The sequence below is a fragment of the Bubalus bubalis genome, chromosome 18 (genome assembly GCF_019923935.1).
Source record: "Bubalus bubalis isolate 160015118507 breed Murrah chromosome 18, NDDB_SH_1, whole genome shotgun sequence".
In the NCBI taxonomy this organism is placed as follows: domain Eukaryota; kingdom Metazoa; phylum Chordata; class Mammalia; order Artiodactyla; family Bovidae; genus Bubalus; species Bubalus bubalis.
Genome location: NC_059174.1, coordinates 45,082,141 through 45,108,722, shown reverse-complemented (window position 1 = coordinate 45,108,722; position 26,582 = coordinate 45,082,141). Strand labels below are relative to the sequence as shown.

The following is a 26,582-nucleotide window of genomic DNA, read 5'->3' as shown; positions in this document are numbered from 1 at the left end:
CCAATGAATATTCAGGACTGATTTCCTTTAGGATGGAGTGGTTGGATGTCCTTGCAGTCCAAGGGACTCTCAAGAGTCTTATCCAACACCACAGTTCAAAAGCATCAATTCTTTGGCACTCAGCTTTCTTTATAATCCAACTCTCATCATCCATATATGATTACTGGAAAAATCATAGCCTTGATTAGACCAACCTTTGTTGGCAAAGTAATCTCTCTGTTTCTGTTAGGTCCATACAAATTTTGTTCTTTATTGTGCCCATCTTTGCATGAAATGTTCCCTTGGTATCTCTTATTTTGTTGAGAAGATCTCTAGTCTTTCCCATTCTGTTGTTTCTCCCTATTTCTTTGCATTGATCACTGAGGAAATCTTTCTTATCTCTTCTTGCTATTCTTTGGAACTCTGCATTCAAATGGGTATATATTTCCTTTGCTCCTTTGCCTTTCACTTCTCTTCTTTTCACAGTTATTTGTAAGGCCTCCTCAGACAACCATTTTGCCTTTTTGCATTTCTTTTTCTTGGGGATGGTCTTGATCCCTGCCTCCTGTACAGTGTCATGAACCTCCATCCATAGTAATTCAGGCACTCTGTCTACCAGATCTAAACCCTTGGATCTATTAGTCACTTCCACTGTATAATCGTAAGGGAGTTGTTTTAGGTCACATCTGAATGGTCTAGTGATTTTCTCTACTTTCTTCAATTTAAGTCTGAATTTAGCAATAAGGAGTTCATGATCTAAGCCACAGTCAGCTCCCGGTCTTGTTTTTGCTGACTGTATAGAACTTCTCCATCTTTGGCTGCAAAGAATATAATCAGTCTGATTTCTGTATTGACCATCTGGTGATGTCCATGTGTAGAGTCTTCTCCTGTGTTGTTGGAAGAGGGTGTTTACTATGAGAAGTGCGTTATCTTGGCAAAACTCTATGAGACTTTGCCCTGCTTCATTTTCTACTTCAAGGTCAAATTTGCCTGTTACTCCAGATATTTCTTGACTTCTTACTTTTGCATTCTAATCCCCTGTAATGAAAAGGACATCTTCTTTGGGGTGTTAGTTCTAGAAGGTCTTAGAACCGTTAGTTCTAAGAACTGTTCAACTTCAGCTTCTTCAGCATTACTGGTTGGGGCATAGACTTGGATTATTGTGATATTGAATGGTTTGCCTTGGAAACAAACAGAGATCACTCTGTCGCTTTTGAGATTGCATCCAAGTATTGCAGTTTGGACTCTTTTGTTGACTATGGTGGCTACTCCATTTCTTATAAGGGATTCTTGCCCACAGTACTAGATATAATGGTCATCTGAGTTAAATTTATCCATTCCAGTCCATTTTAGTTTGCTGATTCCTAAAATGTTGACGTTCACTCTTGCCATCTCCAGTTTGAGCACTTGCAGTTTGCCTTGATTCATGGACCTAACATTCCATGTTCTTATGCAACATTGCTGTTTACAGCATCAGACCTTGCTTCCATCACCAGTCACATTCACAACTGGGTGTTGTTTTTGCTTTGTCTCTGTCTCTTCATTCTTTCTGGAGTTATTTCTCCATTGATCTCCAGTAGCATATTGAGCACCTACCAGCCTGGGGAGTTCATCTTTCAGTGTCCTATCTTTTTGCCTTTTCATACTGTTCATGGGGTTCTCAAGGCAAGAATACTGAAGTGGTTTGCCATTCACTTCTCCAGTGGACCACGTTTTTTCAGAACTCTTTACTATGACCCGTCCATCTTGGGTGACCCTACATGGCATGGCTCATAGTTTCATTGAGTTAGACAAGGCTGTGGTCCATGTGATCAGATTGGCTAGTTTTCTGTGATTGTGGTTTTCAGATTGTCTTCCCTCTGATGGATCAGGATAAGAGGCTTATGGAAGCTTCCTGATGGGAGAGACTGACTGAGGGGGAAACTGGGTCTTGTTCTGATGGGTGGGGCCATGCTCAGTAAATCTTTAATCCAATTTTCTTTTGATGGGTGGAGCTGTGTTCCCTCCCTGTTATTTACCTTGGGGCCAAACTGTGGTGGAGGTAATGAAGATAATGGTGACCTCCTTAAAAGGTCCCATGCAGGCACTGCTGCTCAATGCCCCCAACCCTGCCTCAGGCCAGCACCGGCCCATGCCTCCTCTGGAGACTGCTGGACACTCATGGGCAAGTCTGGTCAGTCTTTTGTGGGGTCATTACTCTTTTCTCCTGGGTCCTGGTGCACACAAATTCTGTTTGTGCCCTCCAAGAGTCTATTTCCCCAGTTCTGTGTAAGTTCTGGCAGCTCTATGGTGGGGTTAATGGCGACCTCCTCCAAGAGGGCTTATGCCCTACCCAAGTCTGATGCACCCAGAGCCCCTGCCTCTGCAGCAGTCCACTGCTGACATGTATCCGCACAGGAGACACTCAAACTCTGTTCTGTCTCGGTCTCTGTGGGGTCTTTGGGTCCTGGTGCACACAAGGTTTGCTTGAGAAGGTGCCGGAGAAGGCCTAAGCTGGACAGAAGGCCCTTCCCACCACCCCCACACATAAAGGGATTCTCTGACATCTGGACTCTGCAATTCTTAGCAACAAAAGCCAGACTTCAATCCTTCTGAGGTATTTCTCTTCACTGTGATGGTGAATGCTTACACTGAACCTGAACTGTTTCCCACATGCTTCACACATATGCAGTTTCTTCATAGGGTATATTCCTTGGTGCTCAGTCAGGTACAAAATGTCTCAAGACTGGGCCACACATCCCACAAGGTTGGACCTACCTTGGGAGCCCTGAGTTAGGACATGCCTTGAGAAGGTGCCTTCTCATCCTCCATTCAAAACCAACCACCTGAAAGCACAGAAATGTTGGGGAAGCACACATAGACTCTGTGGGAGGGGGCAGTCCTATCACAAATGTACTTCTTACAAACCCAGAAATGAGCACATAGGACTGTAAGGAGGACAGAGGGCTGAAGTGAGGATGAGAAAGGGTCTGCTGTGCAGTTCTGAGCCTGGCAAGATCATAAAATGGGGAGGTCTACTGTGAGATACAGATACACAGAGGTGAGATACAGTACAGGAAGGAAAGGCTGGGTCTCCAACTCACTTTTCTGTGAATGGCTTTTAGCGGGGGCTTGTCTCCTGGTGACAAGAGCACTGAACAACAGAGGAAATTGACAGCAAGCAAGCAGCTGGTGTTCGTGGACTGCTTAGACTATGTCTATAACTCACATTATGTGTAGCTCAGTGTTGAAGAGCACTTCAAAGAGAGCAGTGGAGAGGAACAGGGCAGACATGAAGGTTGGACAGGTGTGAAGTAACCTTGGCCAGAAATCAAAATAGAAATGATAAACAGGCAAAATGTCAAAAACAGATTAAAGGTAGAAGTTAAGCTATGGCCCCTGACATTGGTATGAAAACAATAGGTGCTGGAGAGGTTCTTGGTATGATCTGAAGACAGCCCTGGCATGGAGCTATCCCACTTCCCAAGGCCAGTTCCCCTCTAGGGCCCTCTTGCCATGTCTCGAGTCATACCTGCCCTGTCAGGTACCCACATCTCTCCATGCAACTCCAGTTGGGTAATAACATAGAACCTGGAAGATGCAGATCTTAAGGGAAAGAAAAGGCTGGTGAGTATACAGCACTGGTGCAGAGCAACACACTCCATGACCATAAAAACAAAAAACAAAAAGCCAAAAAAACCAATGTTACAAAAAGAACCTTGGAGGAGTGTCTTACAGGAATAGCACAGTGATCCCTCCAAGTAGTGACCATATTGGTGCCTCCAATTCTTGGAACAGTCAGGCATGAGGAAATGCCAGCTAGAGGGAAGGGGGCAGAATCTGAGGCCGAGAGGTACAGTGAATTTGGACAGTCATTCTGCCAGGGTGACCAAATCTTCCGGATCCATTGGTTTCACTGCAGACTTCCTACTCCCATAATCTTCCTGGGAAGCCTTCAGGGATGCTGAGGGGTCGCCTGGAAGAGGATGAGAATATACACTCAGCACTGTGGTCTGGTCTGGTACCCACAGCACCTAAGTAAGAAAAAATTGGAAGGGAGCAGTGTCCACAGTCTGGTTGTTAGAAGAAAAGAGGGGTCCATGGAGACACAAGGAAGGAAAGAACTTAGTCAAGGATGCTGAGTTGAGGCCACAAATGCAAAATTCTCCAACATCACATCACAGTACAGGAGTCTCTGAGTCACATCAGGAAGCTCCCACTCCTCCTGAGACAAGTCCACAGCCACATCCTCAAAGGTTACACTGTCCTACCATGATGGGGTGTGCAGTGTCCCTGAGCAACCTCTCTCACCAGGACAGTTAGTCCCACAAACATCCACTCCCTGCCCATCTTCCTCTACAGCTCCAACACTTAGGATATTACCATGCCCAGAGGCCACTGGTGCCAATGAGAGAGTAACAGGCAGGAAGGCCAGGGGTCTGCAAATGGAGAAAATAGGCTGCAAGTGTCAAACATTTTTTCTCTCTCTTAAGTAGCAGGAGGAAACAAACTACAAGTGTTAGACTTTTTTTCCCCTTCTCTATACAAATTTAAAAAGAGCTTTCTTTTAAAATTCTGTGTTGCTGTAATGATACCTGGTTCCACCTGAACTTAACTTTTCTCAAACCTTGAGCTAACTGATGTATTTTTCTCGTGGAAATGTTTGTCTTAAGCTATGTTAATAAACTATGTGTTTACCCTAGACTCTGTCTTCAAGTCGGTTCTGCCTAAGACTTAGAACTAACTTGACAAATCAGTACGTTTTGCTTATGCAAATGTTCTCTTAAGCTATGTTAATAAGACTATCTCTTTGTTTGGAAACCTGCCTTTCTTCAAGATTCATGTCAATCGTTTTTTTGGCCTGGGACAGCTCACCTTGTGCCAGTGTTATCCCAAAATGCATGTTGTGGGTGAGGGGCCTAGTGACAGTCTCTGAGTTTTGAGACATTTCCTTTCTCTAATTAGCAGCCTGCTGGTAGCTACAGAGAAGGAAATGGCAACCCACTCCGGTGTTCTTGCCTGGAGAATCCCAGGGACGGGGGAGCCTGGTGGGCTGCCGTCTATGGGGTCGCACAGAGTCGGACACGACTGAAGCGACTTAGCAGTAGCAGCAGTAACTATATAACATCCAGCTAAAGACTAGCAGGGGGGCACTCTTTCTGTCCCCTTCTGATGTCTATGTCAGAAGCTTTCTCTATCTCTTTTATACTTTAATAAAACTTTATTACACAAAAGCTCTGAGTGATGAAGCCTCATCACTGACCACGGATTGAATTCCTCTCCTCCAGAGACAAGAATCCTGGCGTCTTTCACAGATTAGCAACAACCTTTTATCGAAGACAATAGAGTATAAGGATTAGGCACCACAGAGTATAAAGGAACTACAGCCTCATTTATTATTTGTCAGTCTTGAACTAATCTCCATTTATCATTTGACATCTTTATACCCCAAATAGGCGTGTAGAATGGACTGTTACAGGGAATTAATAGCCCCTGCTCCTTTAAATTCTCAATGATAGGTTTTAACCCTTCCTTAACCTCAGGTTTCAGTGGATACTGCTTCTTATGTGGAAATAAGTGCGGGTCTTTGAGCTTGACAACAACAGGAATAGTATTTTGTGGTCAACCCACAGATTTTCCATCAACCCACACTCTAGGATTATTTACGTTTTGTTCAACTAAAGGGAGAGAAAGGGAGGGCTCAATATTCATGAAAACAGAGGCATGGACCTTGCTCAGTATATCCCTCCCCAAAATGGGCGAGGGAGACTTTGGCACGATCAGAAACACGTTTGAAAATAGCACAGGGTCCCAGTTGCTGCTTCGAGGATGGCTGAAATAATAACATTTGTCTCATCCAGACAGTCCCATTATGGAAGCGGATAGGGGAGAAACTGGGACGGGGCTTCAGTAAGCACAGAGTAAGTTTCCCCAGTTCCAAAAGGAAATCGATGGATTGGCCCCCAACAGTTATTAATACCTGGGGCTCCCCAGGTGTAATTATGCTGGGAGCTTGTGTGGGGACCCCCAGGCAACTTCAGTCCTGATTGTCTTGAGAGTCCAACCCCTGGGTCCTATGCCTCTGGGTACAGACTCTCCTCCAGTGTGGTCCCTTGCAGACCAGACATGGAGCCGGGGGTGGCTTGGATGCATGAGGGCAATCCTGCTTGAGGTGTCCCTTCTTTCCATAGTAATAGCAAGTCCATCTTTTTTCACATGGATCCCTCCAAGAATTCTTCTCAGACTGTTTAAGAACAGTTCTGACAGCCATTATAAAGGCTTCCAGTAGTTCCTTTGTCTTTCTCTGCCTTTCTTTCTTTTCCTCATATTCCCTGTCTTAATAGACTGTCTGAGCCAGTTGCAACAGATTATCTAGACTGATTTGGTCCATATGGCTGTTTTAATAGCTTATGGCAGATATCTGGAGCCAACTGAGTGAGAAATCTATCTTTTAAGATCACTCGTCCCTCTTCACTTTCAGGATCAATCTCAGTGAATCTGCAAACAGCTTCCCTCAGCCTATCTAGGAATTTACCAGGAGCTTCCTTCTCCTCCTGTTCTATGTTTGCCAATTTGGCATAGTTTAAAGTCTTAGCATGTGCTTGCCCGAGTCCTTCAAGAATACATCTGACAAAATGACTCTGATCCCATCTTCCTTTATTATTCCCAATCTGGTTCTATAGTTGGGACTACCTGATTCCCAGTAGGGAGGGTGGCTGTCTTGTCCTCCCTCTTCCTTACTAATTCATTACCAAGCCATTCATCTCCATAGGCAATGGCTTTCCCCAAAACTCAAGTTTTTGAGTCAGGAGTTACTGTTTGTCCCAGGATATACATCACATCCTTCCGAGTAAGGTCATAGAGTAACACCTTAAAAGTTCTAATATATTTTTCTGGGTTGTCTAAATAGTCTCCCAGATCCTCCTTGATTATTTGTATTTCTTGATAGGAAATGGGCTTATTAACTCTCATACACTGATTATTTCCCCTGGTGGGTTCTTCATGAAGAGGCAACAGCTTGTGTGGCTGTTCCTCAGCCTCTCTGGCTGCTCTGTGCATATGATCCCAAGGAAATATATATGCTCTGTGCATATATATCCCAAGGATAGATTGGAGAAGTCTGCTTTTCTTTATCTCTTTGTCTCCTGTCCTCCATCTCATCCTGTATTTCACCCTTAGTTTTTGCTGTCTGAGCTTCTCTTATTTCGATTGTCTGAGTTTCTATTGAAACTAAAGTAGTTTGAGGTTATATTGAGATGCGTTGTTTGGACCTCTACTTGGGCAGTTTGAATCTTAGTTTGGGTTTTTACCGAGACCAAGGCAGCTCTTCTGGGTGGGATGGAGGTGGCGGGCGGGTTCCCAGACTTTCAGTTTGTTCAGTTTGGAGCCCCGGTTATGGGGGCAAAGTAGGAGGACAGGAGGGAGCTGAAGGTTTAATACCCAAATCTACACCCTTAGGACATAAGGCTGACATGTCTCACAGAGAGAAGAAGGGAAACACATTTTCTACTTCTACCCATTTCCCTTGTTTTCTACAGAACCAGTCTAATTGTAAAACAGTATTATAATTAAGAGACCCTCCAACCGGCCACCATTTGCCGTTCTTCAATAGATATTGTGGCCATGCAGTATCACATAGGAAGATCAGATGTGTCTTCTTTAAGCTCTGGGGATCAAATCTACTTGAGTTTTTCAGGATATAGTTCAAAAAGGGTGAGGCTGGAATTGTTAGCTCCCATGTGTAAGAGGAAAAAAGTGACCAGCACCATCTTTCCACTGGAGGCACCCCCCCCCCCCACCCCCCGCCCAGATGGGGGTGTAGACAGACTTTCCACTGAAGCTTTCTTTCCCTGGTCAGACTTAGTCTGTCCCTTACCAATGCAGGCACTGTACTTGTCCTCCTGGTTCTACCACTGAGGCAGATGGAGATTCTCCAGGGGGTAGACCTGATGGCACCCCAGACTAATTAATGTCCAATTCCTCACCATTAAAACATTGTTCGCCTCTGATGCCACTTGGTGTACAAACTGAGTAACCTTTCAGAATGCCTCCCAAGCTAAGACCACTGGGGGAAACATTATTCTCCTGAGTGCCTATACACATCCCTGAGTATATTCCTAACCACAATTAGACTAGTATGAACATAAAACTAAGATGTTCTTTCCAAGCATCACCATACAGGTATAAGCAATAGCAAAAGACATGGTGAAGGGCTGGCCAGTGAGGAAAAAGTGATTTTGTCCTTGAGTTATTAAGGCCAGTCCTTCCAGTTCATTCCCACAGATTCCACAGAAAGAATATCTAAGGAGTTGGGACAAAAGCCACTGCAGAGCCTTCCCTTGTCCACCAAGAACTAGTGTTACCAAAGGAAGAAGGCCACGGTACTTCCTATCTGAGTAATCTTTAACCTGAGAGATGCTCTTGGAGCTAGAGCTCCATCTAGCTTATGAACTTTCGACTCCTAGTGAGGCTAGGCACTTTCTGACTACTATTTCAAGTTTGAGAACTAAGTAACAATACACAGTAACAACATAGATCACAAGTCCCTTGAAAGTCTATGATCTGACAGATTAGGTTAGTAGTTCTAATTCCCAGGAAGTTATGAAATGGTCAAAGAGACCACGAAAGGAGAGTTCAGTCCACATGCTTTGTCCATCTCTGGCCATTCCCCAAAGGAGACATTGGGTGCCTCTTGATATTAGCAAGTTGGTATAATCCCTCGACAGGGTTTCTGCCGTAAGCCGTATGAGGTCACCATGGAATCGTAGATTAGGACCCAGCTCTTGGTTCACACATGTGTGTCTCTTTGAATCAATCACACACACAAGCACACTGTAGAGTTAGTAAAGTACAGTAGAAAATGTGTTTGATAAGAGAACAAAGCACTAGATCGCCAAGCATCCTTACCTTTCCCTGAAGAATCCCAGACAAGCCAAGATGAAAGGTTGTTCCTGAGTCATGAAAGACACCAGGATTCTTGGCCTGATTCAAAAAACTATTATTATATCTTAAATTATCTTTGATTCTAGCCATATGTTTTCTGTCACAAACACCAGACTTATAATTTTGTTGAAATAACTGGTGAGAACAAGCCTCCTTTTACTTCAAGTTTCTTGAAAATTCCTTGGAGGCTACCCTGGTGGCTTCAGTAAAGAATCTGCCTGCAATGCAAGATATCCGGGTTCAATCCCTGGGTCGGGAAGATCCTATGGAGAAGAGAATCACTATCCACTCCAGCATTCTTGCTTGGCAAATTCCATGGACATGGGAGCCTGGCAGGCTATGGACATGAGTGAGCAACTAACAGTTGCACTTTTGGTTGATTTCAAGAATTTAGTTTGGGGGAGTAAACAAAGATAAATGTAGATGAATTTTGGAATTGTTGACATTTCTACAATGTCAATTCATCTCATACAAAGATATGATTTAGCTCTTTATCTATTAAATTTTTATTTTGTGCTTTTCAAAAAAGTTTAGACCTTTTTAGTATGACTTGAACACTTTAATACAAGATCTGGCAGAGCATCCAGCACTTGATAGATGTAAAGTCAAGGTGTAGAAAGAGTGAATGGGTGAATTTAAAAACTTAAGTCCAGCCAGCATGTCAAAGAAGAGCCAGGACTCAAGGTCCTGGCCAATTAGTCCTAAGTACCAAGTTCAGCTCTCAGTATGTGATTTTATTATGCCTGCCTGGCCTGAAGGTAGAGAGATTTTTACCAGTTATGCCACTGCTTATGTGGGTCATGCTGACTATAGCCTGATATTGCACTAGACCCTAGGAAACAGATAAAACCTAGGCCCTTTCTTGGAGCCTTACAAATTTCCTATGGTAATGCAACTACCCATTCATGCTCTTAGAAGTAGGCTGGAGGGTTCAGGATGCATTCCCATGTGGCACATTCTGAAGTTCGCACTTACAGCATGAGATGTTTCCATGGTAACAACATTCCCACTGGGGTAGCTTCTTCCATCTACTACCTTCTTCCTGGTTCAACATTTCATGGGGGTCCTGATCCCCATGGCAGGACCAAAAACACCAGTGGTACTAAGTGTTCCTGAAGAAATGCTGGCTCCTCAGAAGTCACCCACCTAAGATGTAGAAAATAGCAAATGCCACTGGGAGGGAGAAGGGACCTGTAATGAAGTTGCTCAGTCTTTGCCTGAGACACCTGTCAATAACCAGAGGGACAGTTAAAGGATTAGAGGCTCTGCTATTGTGCTAAAGGTTAGAGTGGGAGACATGCTATCTGTGGCCATGGACAACACTTTAATCCTTCCAGGCTGCCGAAGTAGGGGAGTTGGGTACGTGTTATTTTGCTTAATGTTGATACCCAATCCCCATTCAACAGATGACAGAATGACTTGATAAAGTTGCCGCAAACTTGCCTGTGGTCCCGCAGCTTGTCAGGGACAGGGCCTAGGTTTACTTTGTTCTGTCTGACCCTAGTTCCCATGCCCTCAATGATCACATGTGTCACTTCTCACCATCTCCCAAGACCTCCTGGCTCACATCCTCCCCACACAAACACACACACTGGGCACACTGAGCAATGCTGCAGTTATTTTATTAGAGTCAGACTGATACAGGACACATCAGGTGGGACAGGTGTCTGGATTCCAGCTTCAGATGAGAAGGAAAACAGGGTAGGAAGTGCGAGTGCAGGCTGGCATCCCTGGCAAAGATTATCTCAGCAAAGATGTCACACTGAGAGCTAATCCTAAACCAGTGTTCACCACTGAGGGCAACTTATAGACAGTGCAATCTTTACTGAAGATGATGGAAAGCTGGAAGGGAGGAGGAGGGACAGGATATGAGCCCATATCCGGGCTATCCTGTCTCCCCAGAATCACCTCATGCCTCACCCTGAGGGATTCAGCCCCATCCCCAGCAAGAACCTCTGCCCACAGACCCACCACTGGAGAGGGGGTTGCCAGCAGGCACCAGGGGGAGGATGGCTCCCTAACAGCTGAGACACATGCATCAGGAAGGAGACAGAGCCACCAGCCAAGTCAGGAAGGGGAGGAGATGGCAAGGGTCAGCAGGGCACAGCCGGGACTGGTCCTGAGGGAGGAGCAAGGTGCTGGAGTCTGGGTTTGGGTCACATCTCCTGCACCTTGAGCCTCTTCTGACAGGAGTGCTGCATGGACAGAATGTGCATGCAGGTGCTGTAAGCAATCCCATGTGCCCTGTGAGCTTCTATTAGTGATTGAAACTCGGCTCATGGCAGACTTCTCATTTTAAACACTTCATTACAGAAAAATACGCAGAGACAGATTATTCAGAATCTCCAATACTGTCTGACAAGAACAAGAAAGAAAAGATAGGCCATTAGTAGATATATTGCTAGCTCAGGTGAGCAGTCACAGGTACCTAGAAGCCTCCTCAGGAGCCTCAGGCACCAAAACACCACAGTGGAAAATCAGGCTTGTAGACATGGAGCCCATTTCAGTGGAAATGGGGCTCTCAGCCCAAGCAATGGCCAACAGAGTGGGAACAAAAGGAGGTGACAGGATCACAGGCCAGAAACTTCACAAAGCCGGGGAGTCCCATGCTGGAAAGAGACTCTAAAGACAGGGGCTTCTTTTCAATATTCCTAAAATAGAGCTGGGGCTTTTTAGGTGGCTCAGCAGTAAAGAATCTGCCTGCCAAGCGGGAGACATGGGTTTGATCCCTGGGTTGGGAAGATCTGCTGGAAAAAGAAATAGCAACCCATTTCAGGATTCTTGCCTGGAAAATCCCATAGACACAGGAACCTGGGAGGTGACAGTCCATGGGATTGCAAAGAGTTGGGCATGACTTAGGGAGTAAATCACCTACACCAAAATAGAGCTGACAAAACTACACGTGTGTGAGCTGAATGCTTCCTTTCCTGCCAAAGATTAAAAATCTACTCCTCCAATGCTGGCTCCAAAACCGAAGCGGGGGGTGGGGGGGGGGGGGGTGGGGGGGGGAGGGCGGGGAACACATGAATCAACACACTTAGCCTATTGCACTGATATTATTCCTCTCTCTATGACCTGATTGACATGATACAGACATACTCAGTAACAAGAGTCTGGATGTGCAGGTAGACTGCGCTTGTATATTATAGGTGCTGTGGGGGCATAACAGCTCAGTCGCTTCAGTCATATCTGACTCTTTGCAATCCGCCAGGCTCCTCTGTCCCTGGGATTTTCTGGGCAAGAATACTGGAATGGGTTGCCATTCCCTACTCCAGAGCATCTAAATGACCCACAGATGGAACCCATGTCTCCTGCATTGCATGTGGATTCTTCAACACTGAGCCACTGGCCTCCAGAGCATCTAAATGACCCACAGATGGAACCCATGTCTCCTGCATTGCATGTGGATTCTTCAACACTGAGCCAGTGGGGAAGCCCATTATAGGTGCTGTAGGGTGGACCAAAGGTTTATGTAGTTCTCTGTTAATAGCTCTTGTCTGTCACACATCCCAAGACAGCAGAATCTATTACCATGTGGCATACTGCACTATGCATACAAGTTCTCAGAGTGAGGGCTAGGGGAGAGTAGATTACCGTGATTCTCAGATGTTTCAACCTGTTCACAAGTCCATTCTCAGCGAAGCAATCCTGGATTTTTTTCTAGTGCTACTTTTTCTGCATCAGTAGCTTCAACCAAATCGAGGGTTTTGTTCAACAATGGCGGTGGTAATGCAAGGGCTACAGTGGTAAGGACTCGATAAAAAATAGGGCAGGCTTCGGCTGAAGGCACAACAGAAAACACCTTGTCAGAAGAATAACCAAGGTAGAAGGTTCCTGTTTCCCACGATCTGATAGAAACTCATGCATCCAAAGCTTCAGACTCACCTCCCACAGGGACCCGCCCTCTCCCAGGACTGTTTACATCCTAGACAGAAGACCTTCCCTATGAGGCACTCCCAGCAGAGGGAGCAGCAAGAGGAGCTAGGCCTGGAAATCCCTCCACCCTTGACCACCACCCGCAGGTATACCAGCCTACTTCCTCCCTTCCAATGAGCACCATTACCCTAAACTAACTATGCCCCAGGGTGTGTGCAGATAATGACCCGTCCAGCTCCACACCACCCCCTTCATTCAAAGACTGAAAACCTCAGGGAGTTTGTGCCAGACTCCTGGGCACTGATCTGCCAGCTTCCCTCAGAATCTGCCCCTAGAAGTGGCTTGGACAGGATTGGGAAAGATGCAGTGAGACAGCACTGGGCAAGGATCAGGAGGGCCATCCAGATCCTCCACCCTACCCTCACGAGTCTCAAAGGTCAGCTCTCTGGTCACCAGCAAGGCCAGCACAAGCAGTGCTCCCTTCATTGTGGCGGCAGCTGGAGTGCTCTGCTCAGGGCAGGGTTTCTGTTTCTTTATAAACCACAAGCTTCCTGAGCCCAGCCCACATCCCTCCCAGGAAGACCAAAGGCCTGTGGTCATACAGCTGGCACAGGTGGCTCCCTAGGTCCTTGGGGGTGTTTACTGTGGAAAGCCTTTCCTACTCTGAGAGCAGATCTCCTGGAGAACATGTGGGGATATCTTTGCCAAAGACCAAGTGGAGCTGACATTTCTGACTCCATTTGGAGCCAAGTGCTTTGTTGTCCCAGCCCAACCATCATCTGTTTTCCTGAGCATCCATCCGCCAGTCCATCCTGGTTCCAAGGGCAGCACTCTCTCAAACTGAGCAGATGGAATTACAGGAGGGCCAAGGACAGCTCTACAGCACTGTCAGGTAGAAAAAAGTTCGTCCAGAATCCTTCCTTTTTTCCCCAAATTTAAGTCCTGGAGATAAGAATGCTGCACTGGGCCTTATTGAAGCCCCCGAATATCTTAACATCTTACTGAAGCCCCCAAATATCTCTAGACAGGGCCCTGATGACTGGTGGAGAGTAGCCTTGGGCTCTGAATCATTCCAATCCAGGAAGTCTCAGGACTTAAGTCCATGTGGTTTTTTTTCAGGGGATGGTAATTCTGTAATTTTGAATCATGCCACCAGCTTTTCTCAAATATTCAAGAGAGAAAGTTCCTATATCCTAGACCCCTAGTGGCTCCAGTCTTTCCCCTTCTACTGGCTGTCCCACCCTCCTCCATCTGTGAACCTGGTCTCAAGAGATGTTTGGACTGCAGTCTATCCAGAGGCATCAGGGAGTAGCTATGGGGTTGTAGAGTTTGTCTTCTGGGGCAGAGGCTCTGAGGTCCACCCAGAGGGCTGGGTCCACTAAAGGGGGCAGTGCATGTGTGCAAACTCTATCAAGAGACACTCAACCTTCTGCGCTACCAAAGCAGTTTGTTGGGACAAAGAGTTTGAGATAGTTCTTAAAAACTCTAGAAGCAAAGTCTGAGAAACTCCCAATGGCCAAACCGGAAACAGTTTGGAGACAAAAAAATAAAAGAGAATTAGATGATAACCCAAAGTATAAAGTAATATGTATCAGTCCATACCAATATACATATCAGTTCAGTTCAGTCTCTCAGTTGTGTCTGACTCTTTCTGACCCCATGGACTGCAGTACGCCAGGTGTCTCTATCTGTCGCCAACTCCCAGAGTTTACTCAAACTCTTGTCCATTGAGTAAGTGATGCCATCCAGCCATCTCATCCTCTGTTCTCCCCTTCTCCTCTCTCCTTCAATCTTTCCCAGCATCAGGGTCTTTTCCAATGAGTCAGTTCTTCACATCAGGTGGCCAAAGTATTGGAGTTTCAGCTTTAGCATCAGTCCTTCCAACGAACACCCAGGACTGATTTCCTTTAGGATGGACTGGTTGGATCTCCTTGCAGTCCAAGGGACTCTCAAGAGTCTTCTCCAACACCACAGTTCAAAAGTATCAATTCTTCGGTGCTCAGCTTTCTTCACAGTCCAACTCTCATATCCATACATGACCACTGGAAAAACCATAGCCTTGACTAAACGGACCTTTGTTGGCAAAGTAATGTCTCTACTTTTTAATATGCTATCTAGGTTGGTCATAACTTTCCTTCCAAGGAGTAAGCGTCTTTTAATTTCATGGCTGCAATCACCATCTGCAGTGATTTTGGAGTCCCAAAAAATAAAGTCTGACACTGTTTCCACCGTTTCCCCATCTATTTCCCGTGAAGTGATGGGACCAGATGCCATGATCTTCATTTTCTGAATGTTGAGCTTTAAGCCAACTTTTTCACTCTCCACTTTCACTTTCATCAAGAGGCTTTTGAGTTCCTCTTCACTTTCTGTCATAAGGGTGGTGTCATCTGCATATCTGAGGTTATTGAGATTTCTCCCGGCAATCTTGATTCCAGCTTGTGCTTCTTCCAGCCCAGCATTTCTCATGATGTACTCTGCATATAAATTAAATAAGCAGGGTGACATTATACAGCCTTGACATACTCCTTTCCCCATTTGGAACCAGTCTGTTGTTCCATGTCCAGTTCTAACTGTTGCTTCCTGACCTGCATATAGGTTTCTCAAGAGGCAGGTCAGGTGGTCAAGTATTCCTATCTCTTTCAGAATTTTCCACAGTTTGTTGTGATCCACACAGTCAAAGGCTTTGGCATAGTCAATAAAGCAGAAATAGATGTTTTTCTGGAACTCTCTTGCTTTTTTCAATGATCCAGCAGATGTTGGCTATTTGATCTCTGGTTCCTCTGCCTTTTCTAAAACCAGCTTGAACATCTGGAAGTTCACAGTTCATGTATTGCTGAAGCCTGGCTTGCAGAATTTTGAGCATTACTTTACCAGCATGTGAGATGAGTGCAATTGTGCGGCAGTTTGAGCATTCTTTGGCATTGTCTTTCTTTGGGATTGGAATGAAAACTGACCTTTTCCAGCCCCGTGGCCACTGCTGAGTTATCCAAATTTGCTGGCATATTGAGTGCAGCACTTTCAAAGCATCATCTTTCAGGATTTGAAATAGCTCCGCTGTAATTCCATCACCTCCACTAGCTTTGTTTGTAGTGATGCTTTCTAAGGCCCACTTGACTTCATATGCCAGGATGTCTTGCTCTAGATGAGTGATCACACCATTGTGATTATCTGGGTTGTGAAGATCTTTTTGTACAGTTCTTCTGTGTATTCTTGCCACCTCTTCTTAATATATTCTGCTTCTGTTAGGCAAATTTGGCCTTGGAGTATGGAATAAAGCAGGGCAAAGACTAATAGAGTTTTGCCAAGAGAATGCACTGGTCATAGCAAACACCCTCTTCCAACAACACAAGAGAAGACTCTACACATGGGCATCACCAGATAGTCAATACTGAAATCAGATTGATTACATTCTTTGCAGCCAAAGATGGAGAAGCTCTATACAGTCAGCAAAAACAAGACCAGGAGCTGACTGTGGCTCAGATCATGAACTCTTTATTGCCAAATCCAGACTTAAATTAAAGAAAGTAGGGAAAATCACCAGACCATTCAGGTATGACCTAAATCAAATCCCTAATGATTATACAGTGGAAGTGAGAAATAGATTTAAGGGACTAGATCTGATAGACAGAGTGCCTGATGAACTGTGGACGGAGGTTTGTGACATTGTACAGGAGACAGGGATCAAGACTATCCCCATGGAAAAGAAATGTAAAAAAGGAAAATGGCCATCTGGGGAGGCCTTACAAATAGCTGTGAAAAGAAGAGAAGTGAAAAGCAAAGGGGGAAAGGAAAGAAATAAGCATCTGAATGCAGAGTTCCAAAGAATAGCAAGGAGAGATAAGAAAGCATTCCTCAGCGATCAATGCAAAGAAATAGAGGAAAAAAACAGAATGGGAAAGACTAGAGATCTCTTCAAGAAAATCAGAGATACCAAGGGAACATTTCATGCAAAGATGGGCTTGATAAAGGACAGAAATGGTATGGACCTTGCTATTTACCTGGGCCCAAACTATGGTGGAGGTAATGAAGATAATGGTGACTTCCTTCAAAGATCTGTTGAATGATTACATTACTATATGATTACATAAATGTGGGAGAGGAGACAACCAATCCTTACAGAAACATCCTGAATAACAGTCATAGATTATCCCATCCAGGAGGGGGAAATTACTGCCCTGCCCTCTCTGAGCATGGGCTAGACTTAGGAACTCATTTCCAAAGAGATGGAGAAGAAAATGGCAACCCACTCCAGTATTATTGCTTGGAAAACCCCATGGATGGGGGAGCCTGGTGGACTACCGTCCATGGGGTCACAGAGTTGGACATGACTGAGCGACTTCACCTTCCAAAGAGAAGAGGAGTGGAAGGGGAAAGTAGTGCAGAAACTTGGCAAACACATAATCAACTAATCAAGGCTGATATTTCCAGTGGTAACACACACTGCTGTCATGTGTACACTGATGAAAGGGGATGAAAGGGCACTTCTCCAGTGTGGTGTCTTCTTCAAAACCCAAAGTCTGAACCCACTGTACATTATGAGAACAACAGCACACAAACTCAGCTTGAGGGTCCCTCTACCATCCTTGGCCAGTTCCCCTCAAGACTACCAAGGCCATAACAGAGTAGGGGATAATGAGTAATCCACAGAGGAGAGGATACTGGGCACACATGACAATGAATGCATTGTGTGTAGTTGTGGGTTGGATCCTGGAACCCAAAGTGACATTAATGGACAATCCGGTGAAATCCAAATAAAGTATGAGGTTCGGTTAGTAGTAAAGTTTCAATGTTTTTTCTCAGGTTTGACAAATATTTGCAACTACTTTATACATCACAAATTATTCCAAATGTAATGTTATTAATAACAATTTGACACAAGAAGCTCAATGTGGTACTGTGTGAAAAGCTAAAGGGATAGGGTGGGATGGGAGGTGAGGTAGGTTAAAGAGGCAGGAGACATACCTATGCTTACAGCTGAGTCATGTTTTGTGGCAGAAGCCAACACAGTATTGTAAAGTAATTATCCTCCAAATAAAAAGACATTAAAAAAACAATCTGCATTGGGAAATGGCCACATCAGTGGCATTCCTCCATTGACCCTGACCTGCTCTTCACCCTGATGTCACCAAATGTCCCTACAATTCGGGGACATCTCAGAGGATCCTGTAGAACCTTCAGAAGGGCACTTGGCTGGATTTATAGCAGCTGTGTTACTCAGCTGCTATACAGTTACAGTTATAGTAATCTGTGTTACTCAGCATTCTAAGCCCTGGCTCCTCTCCTCACAGAGCTGCAGACAGCATTTGGGGCAGTGTCTTCTGAAGAACAGAAGGCATGGGATCCATGGGCAGGGGTCCCACCACATAGAAATCCTGCCGTCCACAGACAAAGAGCCAGCATGTGCAGCCTGGGCCATGTGGTGTTCACCTTTCTGCCCAGGAACCTCTGAGACACATCTGCAGCCACCTGAGCTCCTGATGGGGTGACCTGCAGAGCAGTGGCCACTAGGCAGCAGGAGCCATGGAGAGGAGGGGCTCCATGGAAATCAGCTGACACTGCAGCTCAGTACTTGGTGACTCTTTGCCAAGAGCAGTTACCGGATGTGAATCCTATTTGGCATAGAGCTCTGACTGTGGTCATACATTGTGTCCCTATTTCAGATCATGTCTTCAGTAAACTTTAATCCACTGCAGGTGACTCAGAGAAATAACAGCCAGGTGCCTCCAGCCAAAAGCTATTTGATTCTGACTTATGAAATATTTTAAATCTTTACCTTATTTATTTTTCCCAGGCAGTATTTATAAGCACATCCTATAGTAAATAAAACTTACTGTCATTATTCTAACAAACATTGTGCATCATCTACCGAATGCTGGGCCCTCTCCTAGTCCTGGGGATACTGCAGCACACAGCACAGTTCTCGCTCTCCTGCAGCTCTTCATCACCTAAGAGGGAGTGAAAGACAGTGACCCCACAGGAAGAAGTGCTCTGGGCGAAGATAAAGCAGGGCAAGAAGACAGAGGGCTGTAGGGGGAGGAGCAGAGGGCAGCATGCTTTGATATGAGGCCTCAATAGTCCGGGGAAATCTGTGCCCTGTGATACTTGAAGACTCCTGAAGGATGAGGGAATGAATCATGCAGCCACTGAAGGAAGAGCCTTCCAGGCCAGGAGGGCTCCCCATGCAGAGTCCTTGCTGCAGGAACACACTTGGTCAGGTCAAGGAGCAGACAGGAGGCACTGAGGAAGGAGAGAAAGGCAGGGATAAGTTCATAGAGGCAGCAGCAGTGCAGGGCTGGTTGTGCAACTGGCCCAGAGATTGTGGCCTAGAGTGGGCCTGGCTTTTCCTCAAGTGGTAGCTCTGGAGAGGAGATGGGGGAACAGTGCAGAGACACTCAAAAGTAGAAAGAGATTGCAGAAAATGGTTGGACCTAGAGACTGTCATACTGAGTGAAGAAAGTCAGACAGAGAAGCAGAAACATCTTATGACACCTTTTATATGTGGCATCTAAAAATACATAATATAAATGAAGTTATTTATAAAACAAAAAGAGACTCACAGACTTAGAGAACGAATTTTATGGTTGTCAGGAGAAAGGTGAGAGAGAGTGAGGAAGTTTAGGATGGATGATGCTGTATTTAAAATGGATGGCCAACAAGGACCTACTATTGCACAGGGAACTCTGCTCAGTGTTATGAGGCAGCATGGATAGGAGGGGAGTTTGTGAAAGAATGGATACATGTGCATATATATGGCTCAGTCCCTTTGTTGTCCTCCTGAAACTATCATAACCTTCCTAATCGTCTATAATCCAATAAAAAAAAGTCTCAAAAGAAAAGAAGAAAGAAGTTGCAGAAAATATTTCTGTGTAGAATGAGATACTATCAAAGTTGCCAAGTGGAAGGACTTGGTCAAGAGAAAACTAGAAATTTCTGAGCCAGCACATAGAAGAGTTTTCCAGCTTCCAGAAACTAATTCAGGGGAAGTGGCCCAGCAGAGGCCACTGACAAGATCAAGGACACAGTGATAACAGCAGGGCAGGGCAGGAGCCACCAGAGAGCCTGACCAAGGGGTCAGGCCTTGTGCTCTGGCTTGCCTGGCACTTACTCCCTGTGAGACCATTCCTAGCTCAGAGTCCACACCAGTCTGTTTTCAAGATCAGGTGTCGTTCTGACGGGCTGTCATAGGCCAGCATTCAGGAGGCCTGATTTTTGAGCATTTTTGCCCTATTTAGTCAACCTGGGGATTTTCAGTTGTTAAGCTTCCTGTGTCAGCTGTCCCTCCAACAGAGCCCTCCAGTGGGGAGGAGGCTGAGCCAGTGCCCTCTGTGGACTCAAGGACTAGCATCTTGCCAACACACACAGCTCCTCCTGAGCAGCCTTGGGAAACATCAGGCTGTGGCCTGGCAGAATCTTCGGGAAACGGAAGCATCCGACACAAGGTCCCTTGGGGTGAGGACAAGCACAGGTATAAAAGGGGTCCAGGTGAGTAGGGAGCACCTGCCCCCAGCACCATGATGCAGGCTGGAGCTGTCCTGCTGCTCTGTGCTGCCTTGCTCCTCATCGCGGGCGGAAGTGAGTGGCTGCAACCTGGGCTCCCCCAAGGGTTCTGACACTTTCCCAGGGCAGCACTGAGCATGTCCAGAGGGGAAGGGAAGAGCATGTTCTGATAAATGCCTTTCAGGGCATGACCCCTTATCTTTCTGTTTAAGACTCTGACATCTGCCCAGCAGTGAGGGAGGATGTTTACCTGTTTGTGAGGGGGACCCCTGAAGAATACATTGCTAAAGTGAAAGAATACAACACAAACAGTGCGATAGTGGCCAATGCCAGGAAGCTGAAAGACAGAGTTAATGAGAAGTTGACAGAAGAGGATAAGCAGAATGCTTTCAGTGTCCTGGTAGGTCAGGCTGTATGTGAATGTGCCTGTGTGTGGGCACTGGGAGGTGTTGGGGGGAGGGGATCATTTCCTCTCCACCCTGGCTCTTCCCTGAGAACCTGAGAGCAGAAAGAACCTCATGAATGTGGAGGCAGAGAGGATGTGGCCGACACCCACAGGGTGGGGAAGGATCCTGCAGGAAAACTCAGTCTAGCCCTGGAGCTCCTGAGTTGGCCCTGAGTGCTCATCTCTGCCCGGTCACAGGCCTGGGACCCTCTAGGCCCTTCTGACTCTGTGGCACCACCTGCCCTTGGAGTTAGGCCCTCAGCACTGACCTCCTTGACTCCAGCCTTTCCAGCAGAGGAACCTGAATCTTCTGTAAGCCATTCACATTGAGTCTTTCGTTTCTCCAAACATCAGTTTTTTCTCTCCTGCTTTTAAGTTCCTACTCCATCTCACCTAAACCCTACATTTCTCATTGTTCCCTGGACCCCAAAGGGACATTTATGCCTCACATGCCCTAAGAGAAGGCTGCTTCCAAAAGCTGCCCTCCTGCTCTCCCCAAGCCTGGGATGCCCAGAATCGAGGATAAGCGTGAATTCTCTCTCTGCTGCCCTAGAGGTGGTGGGACAAGGAGCTATTTCAGCTCTTAAGTATACAAGGGCCAGAGGGAGGAAGCAGACAGGGGTCAGATCATCCCTGAAGACTCCCAGGTGTCACTCCAGAGCTCTGCCAGGTGGTCCTCAACAGTGTTCTCCATTCTATCCCAGAAGACTGCCCTCAGCCCTCCAGGGAGACCCCACAGTCTCTGTTCCATTGGAGGAAAATTCCCTGGGACATACCCACCTTTACCTGCTCACATCCAGAAGCCTCCCTCCAAACAAGCCTGCAGGCCCCTCCCCTGTGTTCAGTGCAGCTTCACATCTTGTCCACCCCTGAGGCCTCACGAAATTTCTGCACCTTCTCTTACAGAATAAAATATACTCAAGTTCTCTCTGCTGATGGAACTGTCCCTGCCAGGAGCCCAAGGAAGTCACTTGGCTGATCACTAAGTAGTGTCAACAACCCACCATGTCCAAGTGTCTAAGTAGGTAATACCAGAAATAAAAGGCCTTGCAATTCACAACAGAGTGCTTACTGGAGATTGGGTTTTGGGGGTTGGGGAGAGGAAGGACATGGCCACAGTGGAGACCACTAGTGTGACTTCCACCTGCAGCTGGATTTCAATGATGTGAGATGCTGAAAGATAGTGAAAGTGTTAGTTGCTCATTCATGTCCAGTTCTTTGTGACCCCATGGATTGTAGCCCAACAGGCTTCCTTGTCAATGGAATTCTCCCGGTAGGAAAGAATACTGAAATGGGAAGCCATTCCATTCTCCTGGAGATCTTCTGAACTCATGGATCTCACTTTGTAGGAAGATTCTTTACTGTCTGAGCCACCAAGTGTTGATCTTCCACAAATTCAATAGGTGGGGGAAGGTTAATGATCATTATATCAGCCAGAGTGTCTGATCACTTCTGTCAACAGGACCCACAGGTTAAGAGCATCATCCACCAAATTTATTCCTTCAAGCAATCTTGAGGGGGTAGGAATAACCATCCTCATCTTACAAGGGAGAATCTGAGGCTCAGAGGAGGTAAAGCATCTGCTGAAGAGACGTAGTTTCCCCCACCCATCCATGCTGGGGAGATGACCTCTGCTGTGGTCACCCTGTGACTGTGCACATATTATAGTCCTTCTTTGGGCCTGTGGTTTCCATTAACAAAACTGAATTACAACCAAAGTAAAATAATGGGTGAGAAGGTACCCCTCTCCTAAGCTCCTGACAGGAGAGGAAGAACAAAGGGTCAAGGTTCATGTGCTGAAATCCGTCACTCCTTGGGCCTCAGTTTATCCTAAATACAACCCCCCAGTTGTGGACTCAGCTCCTTCCACATAAACACACACTGAGTTGGGTCTCATGCTCAGAGTGGACCTCCAGGGGTCTGGGGCTTCTCGCTCCTCCTGTGCCTCTGCTGCCTGCCCGTGAAACTGACCCCATGCTCACGCTGTCTGATTCTTCTTCACCTGGTCCCACCCGCTCTCTAAGAGCTTCTTCCCACCCAACAGCCCCCTCCAGAAAAGAGTCTGCTGGGCTTACCACACAGGGCTGGGTCTAGGATGGGGAATCTCTAAGGTCCTCATAGTTAGGAGGCTTAGGACAGGTCCCCAAGATGATTCAGAGCTGCTGCTTCTCCCTGTGGAAGGGACCCTGGGGGGTGCAGGGGAGGTCTCCTTGCCCAGAGTGACAGTGGGCCCTTGTCTCTGGCCACCACTCCACCCCCACTAGGCTCTGTCTGGAGGCTCTTCTAAGATGGAGACCTGCCTCTGTGGGAGCTAAGGTGAGTTGAGCTGGTGTGAGCAGGTCCTGGGGCAGGGACCCTTCTCATTATCTGACCCAGGATATATATTCCACCCCACCCCCCAGCCAACTGATGTAAAAGCTCCAGAGCTTCTGAAAGGACAGTTGCCACCCTGATGAATTAGGTAATTCTTATAAGGTCTTGAATATAGACTCACCCTGCTCTGCAGTGAGTGTACAGGTGTTATGGGGGTTCTATCCAAGGATGCGGCAAAGACAAGGGAAGGGCAGTTTGTCCTCCTGGGACAGACAGACAGATAGGTCCTCCTGGCTCTTGCTCAGCTGCACAGAGCTCCCTGGGGCTGCTGAAGAGACACCTCTATATTGCCCACCTGTCCCCTCCCCTCTCCCTGCCTTCCTCCAATCTACAGCACCCTTATCTAATCTGAAGTTAGTAGAAAAGGGAGCATCTGACTTCACCCAAATCCTTTTCTGTCTGACATGCAAACCTCAGATGGGTGGGAAGGTAACACTCAAAACCCTGTGGCTTTTGTTCTCTGATTCTCACATGAATTTCCATCTGAGATCATAGAAACCCCACTCATTTCCACCTAGGCCACCCTGAATTCACCAGCAGCTGTGTGAATCATCCCTCACTTTATATAATTTCAGGAAAAATATTATACTGGAAAACTATGGATTGATACCATTCATAAACAAATATGCATAAAAAACCTTAGGATATCAAATCCAGCAGCACATAAAAGAATTGGCACATAAAGACAAAGTGATGTTTCTCTTGGGAATGCATGTTTGGCTTACAATTCAAAGTCAATCAAGTAAGTCCCCATATTAACAGAATACTGGAGAAAAGTCATATGATCATCACAACAGGTGCAGAAAATATGTTTTAAAAATTGAAACATTCACCTAGAGGAGTGGTGGGGTGGGAGGTGGGAAGGCGGTTCCAGAGGGAGGGGACATGTATACACCTATGGTTGATTCATCTAGACATATGGCAGAAACCAACAAATATTGTAAAGCTATTATGCTAGAATTAAAAGTAAATAAAAATTTAAAATATCAAAGCACTCATAATTGCAAGATTCAGGCTTAAACTGAAGAAAGTAGGGAAAATCCATAGACGTTTCAGATATGACCTAAATCCAATCCCTAATGATTCATTAAATAGTGGAGGTGACAAATATATTCAAGGGATTAGATCTGGTAGACAGAATGCCTGAAGAAGTATGGATGGAGGTTTGTAACATTGTACAGGAAGCAATAATCAAAACCATCCCAAAGAAAAAGAAATGCAAGAAGGCAAAGTGGTTGTCTGAGGAGGCTTTACAAATAGCCAAGGAAAGAAGAGACGTGAAAGATAGAGCCAACAAAATCCAGAGAATAACAAGGAGAGAAGAGGATGCCCTCTTTGATGAACAATGCAAAGAAACAGAGGAAACAATAGAATGGGAAAGACTAGAAATCTCTTCAAAAAATTGGAGATATCAAGGGAACATTTCATGCAAGGATGAGCATAATAATGGACACAAGCAGTAAGAACCTAACAGAAGCAGAAGAGATTAAGAAGAGGTGGCAAGAATACACAGAACGATTAAAAAAAAAAAAAAAATCTTAATGACCCGGATAACCACTATGGTGTGGTCACTCACCTAGAGGCAGACATCCTTGAGTGTGAAGTCAAGGGGGCTTTAGGAAGCGTTACTCTGAATAAAGCTAGTGGAGGTGATTGAATTCCAGCTGAATATTTAAAATCCTAAATGATACTGTTAAACTGCTGTACTCAATAGGTCAGTAAATTTAGAAAACTCAGTAGATGCCTCAGGACTGGAAAAGGTCAGTTTTCATTCCAATCCCAAAGAAGGGCAATGTCAAAGAATCTTCAGACTATGGTACAATTGCACTCATTTCCCATGCTCGTAAGGTTATGCTCAAAATCCTTCAAGCTGGGCTCCAGCAGTACTTGAACTGAGAACTTCCAGATGTATGAGCTAGGTTTAGAAGGGGCAGAGGAACCAGAGATCAAATTGGCAACATATGTTGGCTCGTAGAAAAACCAAGGGAATTCCAGAAAAAATCTGCTTCTTTGACTATGTAAAAAAAAAAAAAAAAAAAAAGCCTTTGTGTAAATCACAACAAACTGTGAAAAATTCTTAAAGAGATTGGAATATCAGCCCACTTTATCCATCTCCTGAGAAACCTGTGTGCAGGCCAAGAAGAAACAGAACCACACATGAAACAATGGACTGGGTCAGTAATGAGAAAGGAGTTCATCAAGGCTGTATAATGTCACCCTGCTTATTTAACTTTTATGCAGAGAAAATCATTCAAAATGTCCAGGTGGATGAATCACAAGCAGGAATTAAGATTGCCGGGAGAAGTATCAACAACCTTAGATATGCAGATGATATTACTCTAATGGCAGAAAGTGAAGAGGAACTAAAGAACCTCTTGATGAAAGAGGAGAGTGAAAAAGCTGGCTTAAAACTCAACATTCAGAAAACTAAAATCATGGCTTCCAACCCCATCACTTCATGGCAAATGGAAGGGGAAAAAATGGAAACAGTAGCTAATTTTATTTTCTTGGGCTTCACAATCACTGCAGATGGTGACATAGCCTTGAAATTAAAAGATGCCTACTCCTCAGGAAAAAACCTCTGACAAACCTAGGCAAGATATTTAAAAGCAAAGACATCACTTTGCTGACAAAGGTTCATATAGTCAAAGCTATGGTTTTTCCAGTAGTCATGTACAGATGTGAGAGTTGGACCATAAGGAAGGCTGAGCTCTGAAGAACTGATGCTTTTGAATTGTGGTGCAATGCAGGAGACCCCAATTCTATCTCTGAGTCGGGCACAGGGATAACCCTTCTGGAGAAGGGTTAGGCTACCCATTCCAGTATTCTTGGGCTTTCCTGGTGGCTCAGACAGTAAAGAATCTGCTTTTAGTGTGGGGCCCCAAGTTTGATCCCTGGGTTGGGAAGATTCCCTGGAGGATGGCATGGCAACCTACTCCAGTATTCTTGCCTGAAGAATTCCCATGAACAGAGGAGCCTGGTGGGCTACAGCCCATGGGGTCACAAAGAGCCAGACACCACTGAGTGACTAGGCACAGCACAGTGACTGAACAACAACAACAATGTTATACCTGAATTCTTACTGAATAAATTATTTTGAAGAGCCTCAACAGTCCCATTGTGCTTAGTCACCCAATGGTGTCCAACTCTTTGTGACCCCATGGACTGTAGCCCGCCGGGCTCCTCTGTCCATGGGGATTCTCCAGGCAAGAATACTGGAGTGGGTTGCCACGCCTTCCTCCAGGGGCTCTTCCCATTACCAAAAACAAAAAAGAAAAATGAACAAAAAAAACTTACACGGGGGGAGGAGCTAAGATGGCGGAGGAGTAGGACAGGGAGAACACTTTCTCCCCCACAAATTCATCAAAAGAACATTTAAACGCCAAGTAAATTCCACAAAACAACTTCTGAATGCTGGCAGAGGACATCAGGCACCCAGAAAAGCAACCCAAGTCTTCAAAAGGAGGTAGGAAAAAATATAAAAGACAAA

The 26,582-nt window shown here is 45.6% G+C and overlaps 1 protein-coding gene and 1 long non-coding RNA gene across 2 annotated transcripts; one reads left to right on the top strand and one right to left on the bottom strand.

Moving 5' to 3' along the window:
* Window positions 1-10,491: 10,491 nt before the first annotated feature.
* On the bottom strand, window positions 10,492-13,750 carry LOC123330354. The gene is made up of 3 exons (XR_006546213.2): window positions 13,197-13,750; window positions 12,496-12,681; window positions 10,492-10,743 (listed from the first exon to the last, which is right to left on the bottom strand). It is a non-coding gene; the product is annotated as an uncharacterized LOC123330354 (long non-coding RNA).
* A 6,536-nt stretch (window positions 13,751-20,286) lies between these two features.
* Window positions 20,287-21,779, top strand: LOC123330395 (major allergen I polypeptide chain 1-like). The gene is made up of 3 exons (XM_044931955.2): window positions 20,287-20,349; window positions 20,487-20,674; window positions 21,626-21,779. The coding sequence occupies exons 1-3, from the start codon at window positions 20,289-20,291 to the stop codon at window positions 21,653-21,655; spliced, it is 279 nt and encodes a 92-aa protein (XP_044787890.2). The 5' UTR covers window positions 20,287-20,288; the 3' UTR covers window positions 21,656-21,779.
* The last annotated feature ends 4,803 nt before the right edge of the window (window positions 21,780-26,582 follow it).

Coding starts and splice junctions, on each gene's coding strand:
- LOC123330395 (XM_044931955.2), top strand. CDS start 20,289: ATGATGCAGGCTGGAGCTGTCCTGCTGCTCTGTGCTGCCTTGCTCCTC. Junction 20,350..20,486: donor GCTCCTCATCGCGGGCGGAA/GTGAGTGGCTGC, acceptor TTTCTGTTTAAG/ACTCTGACATCTGCCCAGCA. Junction 20,675..21,625: donor AGAATGCTTTCAGTGTCCTG/GTAGGTCAGGCT, acceptor CTTCTCTTACAG/AATAAAATATACTCAAGTTC.